This window comes from Geotrypetes seraphini, chromosome 1 (genome assembly GCF_902459505.1).
Source record: "Geotrypetes seraphini chromosome 1, aGeoSer1.1, whole genome shotgun sequence".
NCBI classification, from domain to species: Eukaryota; Metazoa; Chordata; class Amphibia; order Gymnophiona; family Dermophiidae; genus Geotrypetes; species Geotrypetes seraphini.
Window position 1 is genome coordinate 214093739 of NC_047084.1, and position 19249 is coordinate 214112987.

A 19249-nucleotide genomic window follows, 5' to 3' on the forward strand; every position below is an offset into this window, starting at 1 on the left:
CTTAGGCAACTAGCCCAATTCCGGTTGGCCCAGTTGCCTAAGGCCCCTCCTATGGGCGGGCCTTAGGTGCCTGAGCCCATCAGACCCTAGGCCCCTCATCGGTGCATCCCACAATGCACCGTGAAGGGCAGGCCCACCATTCCAAGAATGGGGGCCTACTGGCCAGACTGGGGACCCGTCCAGCCAACTTACAGGTTAGTGGGAGGGTCCGGGGTAGTGGGGGGCATTCACGGGGATAGGGGGTGCATCTTCAGTAGGAGGGCTTGGGATCCATCCTGCCGGCAATCACAGGTTTGTCGGGGGGGAGGGTGCCAGCAGGAGGGCCAGTTTGTGCCAGTTTGGTGGGGGATCACAGCAGGAGAGATTAGGCATCTCTCCTGCTGTGATTGTTGCGGTAGGGGGGGCAGTTACAGGAGTCTGGTATCACAGTTTTTTGTAATCCTACTTTTAGGCGAAGGACTGGCCCCTTCTTCATCTAAAGGTCTGGGTTTGGACTTTTGGGGACTTGGGCAATTTTTTGGGCAGGAATGTGTTGTAGGGCTAGACATAGTGGCAATCTAGGTGAGTAGATTGCTAAATGTGTAGGTAGGCCATTCTAAAAAAACAAAAAAAAAAACCCAACCTCATTTTTGACTTTTTTTTTTTTTTTGAGAATGGACATTTCCTTGCTGCCAAGTTCAGCGTCTAGTTTTGTCATCTGAAAGCCTGAAGTTATAATGCCGTTGTACAGGTCCATGTTGAGACCACATCTGGAATATTGTGTGCAATTTTGGAGGCCACACTATCAAAAGGATGTGCTGAGAATGGAATCGGTTCAGCGAATGGCCACTAGGATGGTCTCAGGACTCAAGGATCTCCCATATGAAGAACGCCTAGGTAAGTTGCAGCTATACACTCTCGAGGAACGCAGAGAGAGGGGTGACATGATAGAGACGCTCAAATATGTTACTGGCCGTATTGAGGTAGAAAAAGACATCTTTTTCCTCACAGGACCTACGACTACAAGTGGGCATCCATTAAAAATCAAGGGTGGGAGATTTCATAGTGACATCAGGAAGTATTTCTTCACCGAAAGGGTGGTTGATCGTTGGAATGATCTACTTCAGGTAGTTGAGGCCAACAACGTGCTCGATTAAAAAAAAAAAAATGGGACAAACATGTGGGGTCACTTCAGGGGAGTGTTTAGGGGGGAGGGTTACTATAGTGGGCAGACTTGTTGAGCCCCCTCCAGAATTGCACACTATCACAGGGCAATGGTGAGACCTCATCTGGAATACTGTGCAATTCTGGAGGCCACATTACTGTAAAGATGTGTGCAGAATTGAATCAGTTCAGCGGACAGCCACCAGAATGATCTCGGGGCTCAAGGGTCTCACGTACGAAGAGAGACTGAACTAATTGCAGCTCTAAACTCTCGAAGAACGTAGGGAGAGGGGAGACATGATTGAAAATTTAAGTACATCACGGGACGTTTTGAGGTGGAAGATGATATTTTCTTTCTCAAAGGGCCCTCGGCCACAAGAGGGCACCCGCTCAAACTCAGGGGCGGAAAATTTCATGGCGACACCAGGAAGTATTTCTTCACAGAGTGGTTGATCATTGGAACAAGCTTCCTGTGCAGGTGATCGAGGCAAACAGCGTGCCAGACTTTAAGAATAAATGGGATGACTATATGGGATCCCTACGAGGGTCAAGTTAAGGAAATTGGGTCATTAGGGCATAGACAGGGGGATGGGTCAGTTGAGTGGGCAGACATGATGGGTTGTAGCCCTTTTCTGCTGTCATCTTCTATGTTTCTATACTCTATGTTTCTATGTTAAGCCAAAAGGGGACAGACTTTTTTTAATTATTATGTTCCTCCACATGACCTTGGAGTAAGGTACTTCAGCTCAAGAGAGGTCAGAGGATCAAGGAAGCTTTCATGAACTAGGTTAGATCCACATGGGTTATACTATGTCTCCCCAAAAATAAGACCATATCTTTTATTAATTTTGGGTCCAAAATATGCATCGGGATGTCTTATTTTTTTTCATATACAATGAACTGTGGGGGCAGGAGCAGCTCCTTGGTAAAGAGGTTGAGTTGAAAACATAATTGGAAGTTTTCTGAAAGCAACTTGTGAATTGGAATACAGAACCCTATCGTTTCAGGACCACTAGACACATCTACAAGGAAGAAAATTACCAAGGTAAGAACCTAACCTTTCTTTTGTTTATTACTTGGGTGTATTTATGTATATTATCACTACTTAACCTGTGATATTTTTCTTTGCTACTGCAGAATCAGCATTACTCTGTCAACTCAATCCAAAATGGGAGATTTCTAGACTTAGGGCTCCTTTTATCAAGGTGTGCTACGGGGGTTAGCGCGTCGGACATTTCATCACACGCTAACTCCCGCGTCACACCAAAAAACTAACGCCTTGTCAATGGAGGCGTTAGCGACTAGCGTGGCAGGTGGTTGAACGCACGGTATTCTGTGCGTTAACCGCCTACCGCAGTTTGATAAAAGGAGTCATAATTGATCAAAATTTTACATACCACGATCATATCAGTAATATTGTCAAAAGTTGCTTTTATCGTTTACGAATGATTCGATCCGTGTCAAAATTCTTGGAACCCAAATCTTTAAATATTTTAATACATTCTTTAGTGATCGCGAAGCTCGACTACTGTAATTCACTATTGCTGAATATTACCCAAAAGGAAAAGAAACGACTACAAATAATACAAAACACCGCAGTTAAAATTATTCATAATGGCAAAAAATTTGATCATGTCACTCCTTTCCTTATTGATTCGCATTGGTTGCCTATCAACTACCGTATAACTTATAAAATTTCTCTATTAGTATTTAAAACATTAACTACGCATGAACCACAATTCATAGATAGGCTACTCATTCCTTACAATGCAATACGATCCCTCCGCTCTTCATCACAAGGACATTTAATGATTCCATCCTTGAAGATAATTGGCACCAGACGGTATGACATATTTTCTGTAATGGCCCCCCAAACCTGGAATAATTTACCACTATATATAAGAGAAGTAAAAGATCTCAATAAATTTAAAACTATTTTAAAAACTTTTTTATTTAAAGACGCTTTTAACGTTTAAGAATGCTCTATATTTAATTACTATTCATCCAATTTTTCACATTCCCTTTCCGTATGTCTTTTCCTACCCCCTCTTTTTCTCATTTCTTGATTAAATATTGTAACTATTCCCTTCCATTTTTCTCCTTCCTTATGTATCATGTTAGTCTGTTTTGTCTGTTTGTATCTGAACCTTATTTATTGTTTTACTTTTTAAAATCCTACTTATTTTATATAAATTGTTAATCGCTTAGCTTGTAATAAGCGATCAATCAAATTTTAATAAACTTGAAACTTGAGCCCTAAGTCTAGAAATCTTCCATTTTGGATTGAGTCAAAGGTTATCTAAAGTCTCAAATGTTCCAACATCAGAAATTCAATTTGTTAAAAAAACAGACAAGACAAAAAGTAGATTAGTAGTAATGGTACTTTTATTAGGATCATTAAATGTCTTATAATGCAAGTTGTTCAAGGCTACTAAGGTCTATTCCTCAAGCAATATTCCTTTCTATTATTTACTGATGTAGTAAATGAGGGTACTGCAAATGTGTACACCAACACAGAACATTCCAATATTCTCACAACACTCTTCTGCATTCTATAGTATGTACACTGTACACAAAAGTGGAAGTACAAAACAGTCTTAAAATGATCCTAGCTGTGTTTCTGAGATATACCTTAAATGTGAAAATTCCAAAATAGTATGTTGCTGATTAGAAAGGATAAAGGGTAACGAGACAGACCTTGAAATTTTAAAATAAGCCATTGACGAGTCAAAAGTCAAATTTCTGTAAAACAACACAAATATTGTTTTTATTTGTGGGATACCATTTATGACAACTCCACTTAAACCCAAACAAAACCAACCACCCCAACTCAAGGCAGGTGGTTTAAACAGTACTCAGTCAAGCTGCGACTCATGTGGCTTTAGCACACCTTGTGTACATAATGCAAATATTTAAGACATAAAAGCATTCACAGTTATTGGTGAACTGCTGTCCAAAGAACAAAGTGACAACAGCTTCCAGTAGAAATGATTGTATTTATGCTCCCCAATCCCTTCCCCACCCCCCAAAAAACCCCAACCAACATTTTAGTCTCATTTACAGATAACCAACTGTTTGGCTGGTGGATGAATTCTATACATTTTCATACAAGATGCACAAGGATAAAGTATAAGGCTTACAGAGGTATTTTAGCAGCTATAAGAATTAAATCAGGAGCACAAGTTTACTTTTGCCGTTAGTCTTAAATGCATTTCTACCAAGGTTTTGCTGGACTTGTGGACATCGTATAGCTATGAGAACAAGTAATTTCTTCAGGTCTTTAGCTTCCATTGATGAGAGCAAGTGACACCCATTTTAGTAATTATGAAAAACTTTCTTCTTGGAATATAATGTTCTGCACTCAAACTGTGTGGAAACTTCAGAATTACAACCAGCAAGTGTCCTACTCTTCATTCTGCATCTTGACACGCTGCTTCTTTAGAAAACTATCTAAATACAGAAGTCATTTGTTTATAGCCACTGTATCTGTGAGAGGAAACCCTGTAATAAAAGCTTTCCATACACACCTCATAAAAGAATTATTTCTTTTTTGCTAGGCAGGCAGAAAGGGGGTGGGGGAATGGTTACTGTAACATCTGTTACCATGCTATTCATTTACCATTTTGTGCTAAGTGATACTTTGACAATAAAGCAATTCCATTTATACAAGCTGAACAACTAAAATTTCAATATATATATATTTTTTTACAAGGGACCAAAACTGATTTGGCAAGAAAAGCAACATATTTTCCACAGATGTTTTTTTTAGAATTCACAAATGTCAACGAATCCACCAAACTATATTAATCCTCTTTGATACCATCTTCTAGAAGTAATTACATTTTAACTCTATAAGCTTTCTGATGAGGATTACTGTAGTTACATTTTACAGTGTTACTATGGCAAGGCCACCAAACCAAAGACTTTTCCAAGATAAAACAGATAAAGCATTTGTGACTTATTTCTTAAGGAACCAGTGGGTTTAAGTTAGTGGCACTAATTTAAAATACTATCTTCTTGCATGCAGAATATACTTATGTTAACACCTGTCTTATTAACTAAACAGTTTTAAAGAACCACACCTCACCTCATGTTTAATGGTCTTAAAAAGCAGCAATGGAACTGTAACATTATTATCTGAGGAACTAAATCTGTGTGATAAGAGTTCATTTTGAAGCCAACTGTAGCCCATCACCAGAAATAATTATGCTGGTTTCCATCCCACTGAACTTTCAAAGCTGTTACAATAGCATTCAATCATTTCCTTAATCTTTCTAGTTGTCAGGTGCAGCAAAACCTATCACCACATTATTGCTTTTGGCCCCACTCCCCCTATGTATATGCAACGGTCCCATTGTTTTGTAGATGTACAGTTCCTGAACAGCCTGACCAGTAGTATGCAGCCAGCAGCCTGAACAGTATGCTTTCTTTGATAGCACCAAATCATTAAAACAGATATCAAGTTTAATGCTGAAACTAAACCACTGATGTGTTTTGCTAACGAAGGAATAGGCTAGGACAAAATGAAGATTGTGGAGTCCTCGTGTAATATTCTAACCTAATCCTGAATGAAATATATTCAGTGAAAATACCAACATTTGTAACGCCTCCAGTGTACAGATATTAATGTGTGCTCCCTTTGGACACAAAAAACCCCCCGAAGTATTCTAGTCACGATCAATTATATCAGCAGCATTTCTATCTAGTTTCTCCTGAGTCCTCAGTGCAGTGGGCAAAGAGGTACAGATACAGGCCAACAGCCAAAACTAGAACAGAGCAGATCAAAAGGTTCTTTTCTGCCAACATCTTATGTATTTGTTTTTATATTTAGTAAAAAACAAAAAAAAAAAAAACCCAACAACCAAAAAAACCCTAGAATGGCACAGACTACAAAAATTCCTCCAGCATACTCTCTATTTCAGCATTATAGACTGTAAGAATGCATGCAACGTAACTCTTGGAAATCCATACCCCACCTTATGCCACAAGGATGCTATAAGTTATTGTTAGCTCAGAAAATAGTAAAGGCTGTTTTTCATAGTGATATGGTAGGGGACAGAGAAATATCATTAAGACTGCTAGATGTAACTAAGCCAATTGTGAGCAAATCATAACATAACCTGTTACTGGTCTAAACAGACACATTACACTACATAGCAATTTTACATTTAAAACAAAAAATAGGAACAAAGTGAAAATGCCTGAAAAATTGGGTTGCTTTCACAATTCTGAAACAGCAAGTTTCTTAACATTAGATTTAATTTCCTACAGTTCAGAAAGAAAAAAAAAAAAAAAAAAGATTACAAAACATGTGCAACACAATTTTCAAAAATTCACTCAAAAAAATGTGCCTTCAAATTCACACATACCAGAAGCAGGTAAAAATATGAAACACTGCAGAAAGTAGATGAGGACTTCTACCCAAAAGTTGCACAGTGCTTTGCTTGTACATTTCTGAGACGGGATTTGTTTCCCTTCCTGAAGGATATAGAAAGCATATTATGTATCTAGACATAGCAGAAAAATGCTCAGAACAACAGTTTTTAAAATTTATTTAACTGCTAGTAAACAGTGGAGGAAAATGTGGGAATTGGAAGTCTCAGGCTGTTTCTTATAAAATATCTTATAGGTTTGATGATAGGTGTGTTAAAATATACCCCTGCTTTTCCTTCTGACTGTCAGGAAGAGATTTTAAAGTATTATAACATTAAACACTACTTCTTCAAATTAACAATTTGAATGAAGGAGGGGGAATAAATGTAAGCAAAAAAAAAAAGCTAGAAAAGTTAGTTGCTATATTATCCATAACTTTGCAAGCTACCAATTAGTGATAAAATTGCTATGTTTACTCATAGCTCATGAAGCAGTGTAAAATCAAAAGTTTCCATATAAAGCATTTAAATTGCCACAAATACCTGAAAATCTAAGTAAATATTAAAATTTAGTTTCTCACAATATTTCATTATAGCCAATTTGTTCTAGCTTGAAAATGATAAAAGCGGATTTCTCTTCACCAGCTTGAAAATTATAAAAGCTGTTTTCTCTTCATCAGAGATAAACCAGCAAAATTTACAACCCCTACAATCAAAAGAAAAAATAATAAATTCACAAAAAAGTTCTGTTGGCATACATTTGCAAGGAAGAAAATTCCTCTTTTTTGTCACAAGTCCAGATAATGACATTAAACAGGTAACAGTTGCTCGCGGTAACAATATCCAGACAGGATTTTCATTTGTGGTTGGAAATGCTACATTTGAGACCTAGCATAAAGAAATTACATGTTTCTTGAAAAAAGTGACTAGAAATATGCCACCAAGTTATTTTTACAATGTTTTCTGCAGAAATAATCTCTAAGTGAAGCATTTTTATACACATATACAAAAATTTAGACAGCAATATACACATAATCACAGTGAAGACGTTGGCAAAGTCACCAATCTGTAGTGTCAATACAAAATGCAAAGCAGCCTTCAAAGAGGACAGTGCTACAGTAAGCAGAGCTGGCCTGTTAAACAGCAAACACTCAAGGTTCCCTGCCCAAGGAACACAGTGCAGAAAAGCAACATGCACTTCAATACAAATAGCAATATATGGCTAATGGTTGACATAACTGGTAACAATGACTCTTGAGCTGCTGTGCATAGTTAATCTCCTATGTCATCTGTTTCTCTTTATACCATTCCACAAATTCATCCAACAACACTGGCCCTGAGAAGGAAAAATTGTAAAAAGTAGTTAGCATTTAGGATTGTATTTCCAAGGAAAGACCCTTTTTAGGTCTCAACATTTTAACCAAATGTATATGGCTTGTCCAATTCTTTAAAAACCTTTATCATACAGACTGTAATGTTTGCTTTACACCTTCTTGTAGACTTTCCAAACTCCATTCTAGGGATCCTACAAATCTGTTATGTCCTGAAAACTAATTACAATTCCCCCTCCCTATTCGCGGTTTCAACACTCACAGTTTCACATATTCGCAATTTTTGGGGGGAGGGGGGACTCCCCCCCCATAGTTTAGGACGTTCCCGCCTTCCCCCCAGCATCCCGGCCTTACCTGGAGGTCTAGCAGGCTTTTGGGGCAGGAGCGATCTTCCTATGCTCCTGCTCCGTGTAGATCACCAATAAGAAATGGCTGCCATGAGCTCCCGTCGTAGTCTCGAGAGACTACGGGAACTCACAGCAGTCATTTCCTATTGGTGATCTGCAAGGGGCAGGAATGTAGGAAGATCGCTCCTGCCCCGAAAGCCTACTAGACCACCAGGTAAGGCCGGGATGCCGGGGGGGGGGGGGGAGGCGGGAAGGAGGCAGGGGTGGGTCAGAGCTGGATGAGAAGTTATTCGAGTTTTTTCTCAATTCACGGTCCGGCTCTGCCCCTATCCCCCGTGGATACCGAGGGAGAAGTGTATACATGAATTGATCTTTTGCATATACAAAGTTGCCAATGTACTGTATACCAGCTGATCTCAAACATGTTAAGAGGGTTTATAGTTACCAATGTTTTATCATCGAGATAAAAAAGGTAACACCACTGCATGTGATAACTTATTGGACTAACTTACTATGACTGACTAGCTGTCCAGAGGGCCTCCTTTCATCTTAGTTAATGCAAACAACTCTATCTTGAAAGAGACATGCATTTTAAAAACTAGCTAAAAACATAGTAAGTTATCCTAATGAAGAAGGCATCAATCTGGCTCATCTTCATGTCTATATATCCAAGTGGACTAACAGCCACTACACTACCTTACTTAACCTTGTCTCAAATGTTTGGGAGAACAGAATTACAACCTGTTGATAAAATCATGTTTAAGAAAAAAACAAAATGACCAATACTTACACGCTCCATCTTCATCATAGTTGCTGAGGTCAAGGTTAATTGTTCTGCTAAACTCTAACACATTGCACCATTGGTCCTTGTTAATCACTTTGTATTTGGATTGCTGCTCAGAACAAAAGCATACATTACTTCTACTATCTGACTACATTTCATTCAACCTCTATTCCAGAATGCATTATAAAACAACACAACACAATGGATTAGAATGTTAGAAGCTCTATCTTAGAAGGAAGGAGCAAAACATACAGCCAACAGAATTATAGAGCAAACAAATGGGATTACCACTCATAGCATAGAAACGAGCTAAACAACTTAGATGTATTCAGGGGGAAACACTCCACTAGCTAGAAAGGGCAGGTTAACTTCATAGGCATAAAAACCTCCATTAAATACTAAGCAAAGTCACTGGAACATTTAAACTTAGCAAGTCGCTGAAACAGCTAGATAACTAAACTTATCTTTAAGTGTGCAAGGCAGCACAGGCTCCCACCCCCACCTGTGCTGTCTTGTACACTTAAAGATAAGTTTAGTTAAAGTTTAAATGTTCCAGTGACTTTGCTTAGTATTTAATGGAGGTTTTTATGCCTATGAAGTTAACCTGCCCGTTCTAGTTAAAGGGTTTCCCCCTGAATACATCTAAGTTGTTTAGCTCGTTTCTACGGCTTTTTTTGGTGAGTGGACATTTTCCCCCCATAAAGTGAAGTTACTGACCTGTAGGTGTTCTCCAAGGACAGCAGAATGAATATTTTCAGTGATGGGCAACATCCTTAATGATACCGAGTATCATTCTAAAAGCATTTGAAAGTGGCTCACTATGCTCGGGCCTTCCTACCTGCTATCACCAGCTCTGTCTGGTGCAATAGCTGACAAAATTCAACTTCAAGGGGAAGCGGATGAGGCAATAAAATATTCATCCTGCCGAGTGTTAATCAAACTGAATAAACATTAACATACCCCCCCCCCCCCCAATATAAGAACTGTATAAGAGAATCTGTAAAAGAAGGCAAACAGGCCTGAGGGTAGATTGGGATTCTAGACATCAAATAAATTTTGAAGGACTGTTTGGCCAAATCTGCTGTCATATCAGGAGTCTTGCTCGATGTAGTAATAGACTGTGAATACGTGGACTGAATCTACATTGCAGCTCTGCAGATCATTATTGAGGCTGACTTCAAGTGGGCTACCGAAGCAGCCAGAGTCTACCCAGCTTGAACAAAAGTAACAGATGCAATCTTCTAGATCAGGGGTGTCCAACCTTTTGGCTTCCCTGGGCCGCATTAGCTGAAAAAAATATTTCTGGGGCTGCACAAATGCTGCAGCAAGACAGAGGAGGGAGCTGGCAAGACGGTAAACACCCAGGAGCAGCAGAGGAAAACACTGCATTGCCCACGACTGGGGCCGCACAAAATACTTCACGAGGCCGCAGGTCAGACACTCCTGTTCTAGATAATTCAAGAGACTGTGCTTACCAATGGTAGCCTCCCATCCTGTTTGGGTAAAAAACCTCAACCCCAAAAACAAAGTTGGGTGGACTTTCTATGGGCTTTAGAACACTTCTCTTGCAGTCCACAATGTACAGTGCACTTTCATCTTGATGAGCATATAGTTTTGGGGGAAAAGTGCTGGCAGAACTATTGACAAGTTAAGATGGACAGCCAACACAACTTTAGGAAGGAACTTAGGATGTGGGCACAAAACTGTTCAAAAAAACCACAACTTAGTATAAGGTGAATCAACTGCTAAGGCCTGCAGCTCATTGATCCGGTTTACCAAAGGAACTCATACCAAAACAGGACCTTCCTGGTTAGGAATTTCAGGTGACAGTTATCAAGTGATTCAAAAGGTAGGTAAGGACAACACTGAGATCCCAAGACACTGGGAGTGTGAGGAAGGAGGCTGCTCCATGAGAGGTTTTAGCAGATGCAAACTCTGCATGAAGCAAGCAACTAAAGGCTGAACAGAGATGGTCTTCACCTCAGTGCAACTGGGGCTTTTTGTATAGAGAGTTACCCTCATAAAGTTAGTTTTGAGATCTGATTCTGAAAAGGTATAGAAGGTATTAAAGTGGAGCAGGAAAAGGGATCTAGGGCCTTGTCCTGACATCATATGACAAAACCTCTTCCATATGAATCCATATGATCTCCTAGTAGAATATCTCTTAGAAAAAAGCAGAACATAAGCAGCACTGTCTGGCAAGTTCAAGGAATTCATTCTAACCTCTCAACTTCCAGGTCATGAGGACTAAGGACTGTAGGTCAGAACATAAGAGAGACTCCTCATTCTAAGAGTTCTGATACCTAGTTGCCAAGCAGGAATAGTATGTATCGCAGAAACATGGATTCCAGATGATTCCCTGGTTCTTGTGGAACTTTGTCTGCTGGGTTTCAAGCTGATCCGCTGTTCCAGAAAACTAAAGCGATGGGGGCCTACTTCTACTTTATAGATCACTCCTCTCCTTGAGACAACTAGACAGTAGAAATAACCAGGGATTAGATTTAGCGAATTAGGTATACATAGAGTTGTGCTAAAATGTTTCACGGAATTTGTATGCAACAGAACAAACGAAGAAAAGTACATAGGAAATCCCAAGCTTGGAATGCTTCTTGTGGTGTACCACAGGGTTCAACACTCTCTCCTTCCTTATTTAACAAGCAAAAGTGTACGTGTGGGTTGGATGTTAGCGGCTATGAGTGGATCCCTGATGAAGCTACAGCGAAACATGTCGGGTCCAACTGCTTAGTCTACTGAAAGATAAATAATGGTCGACTATTACCAAGATAAGTAAATTATAAAACTAAAATAAAAAAATAAAAAAAATAAGAGGCTTAAGTAAATGGTTAAATTGGAGCCTAGACCGGTGAGCAGTTAACACATGAATCTCCACGGAAATTGACACCCGGAGTGGGACAGAGGAGTGGTGTTTCTGAGGTCTTGTGGCAAAACAGTATATATTATTTAAAGAATGATATTATTTAAAGAAGGAAGGTGGAAGAGTTGAAGAATATATGAGCACCTTAGAATAAGTGGATTTAAGTGAACTATTGGTATTTCTGAGGTTATATCAGCCATTGACAACTGATATTCTACTATAGAATGGACATTGAGAAGCATTTCCTATAACATCATTTTTTTTTTTTTTTTTTGCCATCATTAAGCTTTCATTCTGCTTGTTGTCAGAATCTATTTTTTTTTAAATTATGAACTACCCTTCATCCAGACCATCAACTACGTATCTTTCCAATAGAAAAATTGGAGAAAATCTTTACTACTGAAGCCCTTAGGTCTTTGTGTATTTGAATAAGTTCATTGTCCCCCCTCCCCCCTAGACAAAACTCTTTTATGGCTGATCATTCAGCCAAGAGGTTTTATAGCTACCTTATCTTGCATTTGAAGATCCTGTTGCTTTTGGAATTATCTATTTTATGTTTGCTGCTACTGCTGTATTGGTATCAGCTCAAGCCTGGCAAAGGGGAGTGGGTGGAGGGAGGTATTAGCTGAAACTGCATTTTGGTCTTTTCAGCATAATATAGATGTGTACCATCTAAAAAACCTCCTTCATATTTTCTATTGTGATCAACATTTATCTTATACATTGTAGAACATTCTCCCTTTTGTTTTAATATTTATACTGTCTCTGCTTATCATTACCTTCTTTGGTTGTTCATGCCAATAATGGCTGCCTTTGTAACATTATGGCTTCTTCAGGGTTTCTACTTTATGAAGGAACAAAATTAACTAGTTTGCTCAGTCTTTAACCTTTTATATTATGTGACCAAAATAACAGCTTTTACTTGTACTTTTAAAATCAACCAACTTTCCACTTATTACTTTATTACTAAACAAGGTATTTCTATGTATTAACTGGTTGTGTTAAAAATCCAAACCTGATCATTTGGCTTAACTCAAAATAAGCATTAAGAAAGCTTTTACAGAGAATGTGTTGCTCTACTTTAATTACTTCTTTGGTATAAGTTAACTCATATCACAAAGCCCTAAGTTGAGAACTTGACAGCAATTCTGTAACCTGCTTCACCTTTATTTAAACTGTTCAGTGCTTAGGATCTGCTACTTTTACTAGTTCCTTTTTTTCTTATACCTTTTCCCCTCTCCTAAAGATAACTACAGCTGATACACCTCATTACTAGCAATCTTACAGGACTAGTATAAAATTTAAAATGTGCTTACAATTTTAAAGCTGAGGCAACAGGTGGCTGCAGTAGTGACAAGCGGTAGCACAGCTGCAGTTTAAAATAATGCCATTTTTATTCAAAACACCAAGTTTTATTTCAAGACTATCCTGAGCCCAAACAGATTGTATATAGAGAATATGAGGACAAATTTGTCCCCGTCCCAACTCAATTTCCCCAACCTGTCCCCATGAGTTTTCTTACTGTCCCCATCCCCTTCCGGTAAGCTCTGCCTTAAGTGTTCGAGGCTTGTGCAGTTATGATTTAAAAGTGTTTGAGGCTTGTGCAAATGAGGATGGAGCTTGCAGAATGAGGCCGGGACAGGAAAAAAAACTCACAAGGACGGGATGGGAAAATGAGCTCCCGCGGGACGGGGGAAAAAATTTGTCGCCATGTCATTCTCTAATTGTATATTTTTAACTACTTCTGCCAATCTTGATTTCTCCAATTAGATTACTACTTTAGCAAAATAATTGTACTGTATATAAGTTCTTAAAACTAACATACTACTTTAAAGCTATGCATTCGTTTGTGCCCACTTTGGTGTTTACCAACTCCAACATGCTTTGCCCTATTTAGCCTACTGGCTATTTCTTTTCATATGAAAACTATGGGCTATTCTAAACAGGCATCATTTCATAATTAATATCATAGGTTAAAAATATCTATGACTTAAAAAGCTGAATTTAGTTTTTTGAAAAGCAAATTCAACTGATGGGTTCAACCCCTATAGTTCAGTTGTTTTCAACTTATGAATCCATCTTTGTTCTCTCTGGCATAAACCTATTTTCCAGAACAGAAATATCATTGAAAATATCTGGAAAACCTCTTTCACACTTTTGTAAAAGGGGGTGTTAGTTTCACATATAGAACACACACACAAAAAAAAAGGCAGCAAATTTCTCAAACTCAAATATCAACTTTTTCAAATATTCAAACAAATTTATCAATTCAGAGGTCATACATAGCAAAAACTTTACTTTAAAACAATTAAGCGACTCTACTGATGGATACCTTTTCTTTCTTGTAAAGCTTAAGGCCTCTTTTTACGAAACTGCGAAAGCAGTTTCTAGCGCAGAGAGCCGCGCTGAATGGCCCGCGCTGCTCCCGATGCTCATAGGAACTCTATGAGCGGGCCATTCAGCGTGGCTCTCTGCGCTAGAAACTGCTTTCGCAGTTTCATAAAAGAGGGGGTAAGTTAGAAACCAGAAAACATTTTTCAATTGTTAAAAATAGGCAGTAAAATTTGGAACAATGGTTCAAATGACTGATCAAGGAGAAGGCAATTTCCAACAACCATTTCCTCAGTTCCTAGGTAAAAGCACACACGGGAATCAATGTGAATACTTTTACAAAGACAAAATACAGGCAGGCTCGTGGGTAGGGCTCAATCAGGGAAGGCAACACCAAACATTTTGCATTTTCAAAAGTGTGTATATTTTCCACAGAAAAAATACATTGGGATAAATGTGTGGCTACTTTTTGTTTAGGAATTTTTTTTTTAAGGAAAGCATACTTGTATTCTCTTTAAAAATCTGTGCACAGACCACAAAAGAACCCTGGGCACTGCACTTACCTGTATGGTTTTGAAAACTTTTCCTTTACATGTACAGTTAAGAAGCGGAATATATGAAAACTCTCTCATACCTCTAAGAATTGGTGGAAAACTGGAAAAAGGGGCCACGATTTTCCTAATAAGAGTCCTAACATACACTTGGCAGTATTAATGTCTAGACTTCGCTGGTCCTTTTCCTGCATTTAAAGAGGAAAATCAGTAAAAATAAATAAAATTACAAAATGAACTATTCAAAACAAAAGCAAACAAGATCAAATGTTGAACAAAGTGAAATCCACAGGATTTCTATCCCAGTAAAAACCACAGGATTTTAGACACAAGTGCATTTTTCTAGCTGGATATGTTTAGGACAGGACTTCCCATACCTAGCCAAGTGACCCCATGTTAAATTTGGTTTTCAGGGTAACCTAACCAACATGCATGAAGTATTCTTGTATGTGTTGGAGAGCCATGTGGAAAATAATTTCATAAGATTTTCTGCACTTAACGGCCTTTTATAAAATTATATTCAGAAACAAAACACACTCTGTTCTGAAACTGGAAATGCTAATTTTAAACTAAGTGGAGAAAAAAAGACCTCAGTTGGCATTTAAAGGCAGAGGCACACAAACACCATCAAGTCAGAAAAAACACTCCACTTATCTTGTACTGCAGCTTCCAGGTTCAGAAATCGACCATCCTTCAATCAGAAGGAACTCTGATTCAAATCTAAAGTCACTTCTCTGCATAAGTGGTCGCCATTCTTGAAACTGAAATATATAATCCATGGATATCCTAAGTTCTTTTACACCCCAACAGGGATTCCCTGTTTCACTACTGCTGCATCAGAGGAGGAGCTCCTGTTAGCAGATCCTCTCTGGAAACAAATGGTGCACAGAGTTCAAACCGCTAGCGTTCATTTAAAGAGGCCACTAACACTGCCTCTCCTTCATCAGTCCAATCCTCTTCTCCTACGTCAAACGTGATTTGTTCCAATCAGTGAACTTATGCAATATTGATGATGTCTTCCAATCAGTGGACTTAAATAACAACCTACACACTGATCATTCAATGCAGACATTCAAGCCAATAGGCTCCGCTGTTTGCAATCTTTTGAGTGCAGGGAGACGTGTTGACTGCGTTCCACTTTAAAGCCCTCGATCGGTTGTGCCACCCTGAGGCAGTAGAAATGTAAAATGCTGGCCACCGTTGGCGTGCCAATCGTCTTCATCAGATAAATTGATCTTTTCATCTATCTTTTCAGCATTAAGCTGTTTATTGCACCGCACAGAGCTTTTTCAGACACCAGGGGAGGTTTTTTTATGCCAATGAGGTTATCACCCCAAACACTTTGAACCACCATTGTGGGGTGGGAAAGGCTAGATTCTGAGGCTTTTTCCTCCTCTGATATTTTTGTTTCAACCTGTTCTGTTGCATATTATGTACTTAGCACTACCCATGTGAAAGAGTTTATTATTGCAATTGGCTCATTTGTACTGCAGGTTCTTCTACATTGCAAAAATGGAGCAAACTGGATGTTGTTCTACATGTGTAAAAGGATGCATGCTAGAAAAATGGAGTACAGAATTCCTATCAGTCTTCTTAGAAAACATCAATGTGACAAATTTCTTGTCAATGATCTCTATCTTAACATCCAAAAAGGATATCTGATATTCATTAACTATATCTCAAACTTGATATTCAGATGACAATGATTCAAAAATATCAAAAAAGATTCCAATTCTGAAACAGAACCTTTCCAGAGGCAAAACACGTCATCAATAAATCACATCCAGCAAGCCACATATCTCCAGAACACTGAAGAATATATCCACCTTTCTTCAAATTGTGCCATAATCAAATCAGCCATGGTGGGAGCAAAATCCACCCCCATCGCAACTCCAGAGCTTTAAGAACATAAGAATAACCTTACTGGTCCATCCAGCCCAGTATCCCATCTTCATGGAGTTTGAGCCAAGTCTCTCAGTATCTAGCAAAAACACAAAGAGTAGCAGCATTCTATGCTGATAAAATTTATCCTCAAAGATGAAATAATTCAATTTCATAGAAATAATTCAATTTCATAGAAATCCAACTATGAATTCAGTAGGCAACTGTTGAGGACATGGTAACATCTCCAAAGCTTCTTCAAAGCAATTGAATGCTTCATCGTGAGGTATACTAGTGTAAAGGGAGCTTACATCAAATGTCACCAATGTGCAGGCAGAAGAAGCTAAAACCCCTTCTATTGATTCTAATACTTGCCAGAAAATGTGTGACGTCTTTAAGGAATGACTTCACATTTCCCAAATACAGTTGAATTACCGTATTTTCACTCATATACCGCGCACCCGTGTAAAACGCGCACACAGGTATAGCGCGCGGGAAACTGTAATTTATGTAAATAAATTTTTATATACCGCGCACACCCCTATACCGCGCATGCCGCCCCGACTCTCCCGTCGCTGCCCGACTCTCCTTTAGCCCGCCCCGACTCTCCTCTGGCCAGCCCGACTCTCCTTTAGCCCGCCCCGACTCTCCTCTCCCCCTTGAAGTCCTGTCCCCCCTTGAAGTCCTGTCCCCACCCTGAAAGCCTGATGCCCCCCCCGACGTCCGTTCACCCCCCGCAGGACCGCTCGCACCCCCACCCCGAAGGACCGCTCGCACTCGAACACGCACCCCCACCCCGAAGGACCGCTCGCACCCCCACAGCCTCCCCCCCCCATCATGTAGAAGCTGCCTACCGTTGTCCTGCTGCTTCCTCTGCCAGCGGTCCTGCCCCTTCTCTTAGCCCTGCGTCTACGCTGCTTCCTCTTCCGGCGGTCCCGCCCTTTCTCTGACGTCAGAGAAAAGGCGGGACCGCTGAAAAAGGAAGCAGCGTAGACGCAGGGCTTAGAGAAGGGGCAGGACCGCCGGCAGAGGAAGCAGCAGGACAACGGTAGGCAGCTTCTACATGATGGGGGGGGTGGGGAGGCTGTGGGAATGCGAGCGGTCCTTTGGGGTGGGGGTGCGGGTTCGAGCGCAAGCAGTCCTTCGGGGTGGGGGTGCGAGCGGTCCTGTGGGGTGAATTGGACATTGGGGGGGGGAGGAACTATGTAAAAAAAAAAGGGGATAACGCGCTGACGAATATAATGCGCATGGTTATACTCGGTTTGTAAAAATCGTGTATAATGCACGCGTTATATGCGTGAAAATACGGTACATTACATTACATTAGGGATTTCTATTCCGCCATTACCTTGCTGTTCAAGGCGGATTACAAAAGAATTATCCAAGATGTATTACAACAAGAACTTACAAAAAAAAAAAAATTGGTCATTTTCAAAAAGAGTAAGAAATGGGTAAAGTTATTTGTTTGGGGTAGTTGGCTTTAGTGAGAGGTGGAGTTTGAGACTTGCGGTATTATTTCTTTTTTCAGAGTTTTCTTGAAGAGTATGGTCTTTATTTCTTTTCTAAAAGTCTTGTAGTTGAGGGATGCCGTCAGTAGATTGGCGATTTGGTTGTCTAGTTTGGCTGCTTGAGTGGCCAGGAGGCCATCATATAGTTTTTTCCGTTTGACCTCCTTAATTGGGGGGTATGAGAATGGGGTGTGAGTTTTCCTATGTCTGGTTGCGGTGTTGTGGATGAGGCGGTTATTCAGGTAGTTTGGACTGTCTCCGTATAAAGTCTTAAATAGTAGGCAGTAGAATTTAAATTGTATTCTTGCTGGGATCGGAAGCCAGTGCGATTGGAGATATGCTTCTGTAATGTGATCATGTTTCTTTAATGAGTAGATGAGTCTTAGTGCTGTGTTTTGGATAGTTTGTAGTTGTTTTGTTATGGTTGTAGGGCATGGGAGGTAGAGGATATATTTGTCTGCAATTTTCAAAGCCCTCTCCAATAGGGAAACCCTTGATGCCACAAAAGGACTACCTGGAAAAGGAGGGGGGGGGGGTGGAAGAGCACTTCAAATCTTATGAATTTGGGGAAGGAAATAAAATTGAATTTGGGGAAGGAAAAAAATTGAAACCCTGAACCGATCACAATTCAAAAATATGAACTCCTTATCAGTCAGGAATCCTTCATGCCTTCCTTTTCTGCTAACACCAAAATTTGATGTGCTATGTTGTCAGAAGGATCTTCCTTAACTCCATTGGATAGCAAGCATTATCCAAAAGTGGACATCGGACTTCCTCCATATATTGATCTCTCCCCATAGCACAACTACACCCCCTTTATCCACCCCGCAGATGACAATAGTTTCATCATTATATAACTGTATCAAAGCTTCTCTTTCTTCTTTAGACAAATTAGATCTGTGAAAACATGCATTCTGATCCATTTTCTCTATATTCTTCAACACCAACGCTTTAAACATCGATACAGTGAGGACCAGGTGGAAGCATCAGACTATTGATCTGTCAAAACTATTGTTTCCACCATTAGATTTGAGCTGGAGACTCTAGTAAATTTCTCTACTTCCATTCTAATTTGAAATGGATCATGAGAGGTCACTGGTCCAAAAGACAATCCTTTCTAGAGTAC

At 39.6% G+C, this 19249-nt stretch overlaps 1 protein-coding gene across 2 annotated transcripts in view; it reads right to left on the reverse strand.

Moving 5' to 3' along the window:
• Positions 1–3510: 3510 nt before the first annotated feature.
• The window catches only part of DCUN1D4 (defective in cullin neddylation 1 domain containing 4), a 120366-nt gene continuing 104627 nt past the window's right edge, over positions 3511–19249 (reverse strand). For both annotated transcript variants that reach the window (XM_033945718.1, XM_033945727.1), the window contains 3 exons: positions 14818–14922; positions 8984–9086; positions 3511–7851 (listed from right to left, as the gene is read on the reverse strand). In XM_033945718.1, the coding sequence (XP_033801609.1) occupies positions 7796–7851; positions 8984–9086; positions 14818–14922 (264 nt within the window). In that variant the 3' untranslated portion in view covers positions 3511–7795. The remainder of the gene's footprint in view (positions 7852–8983; positions 9087–14817; positions 14923–19249) is intronic.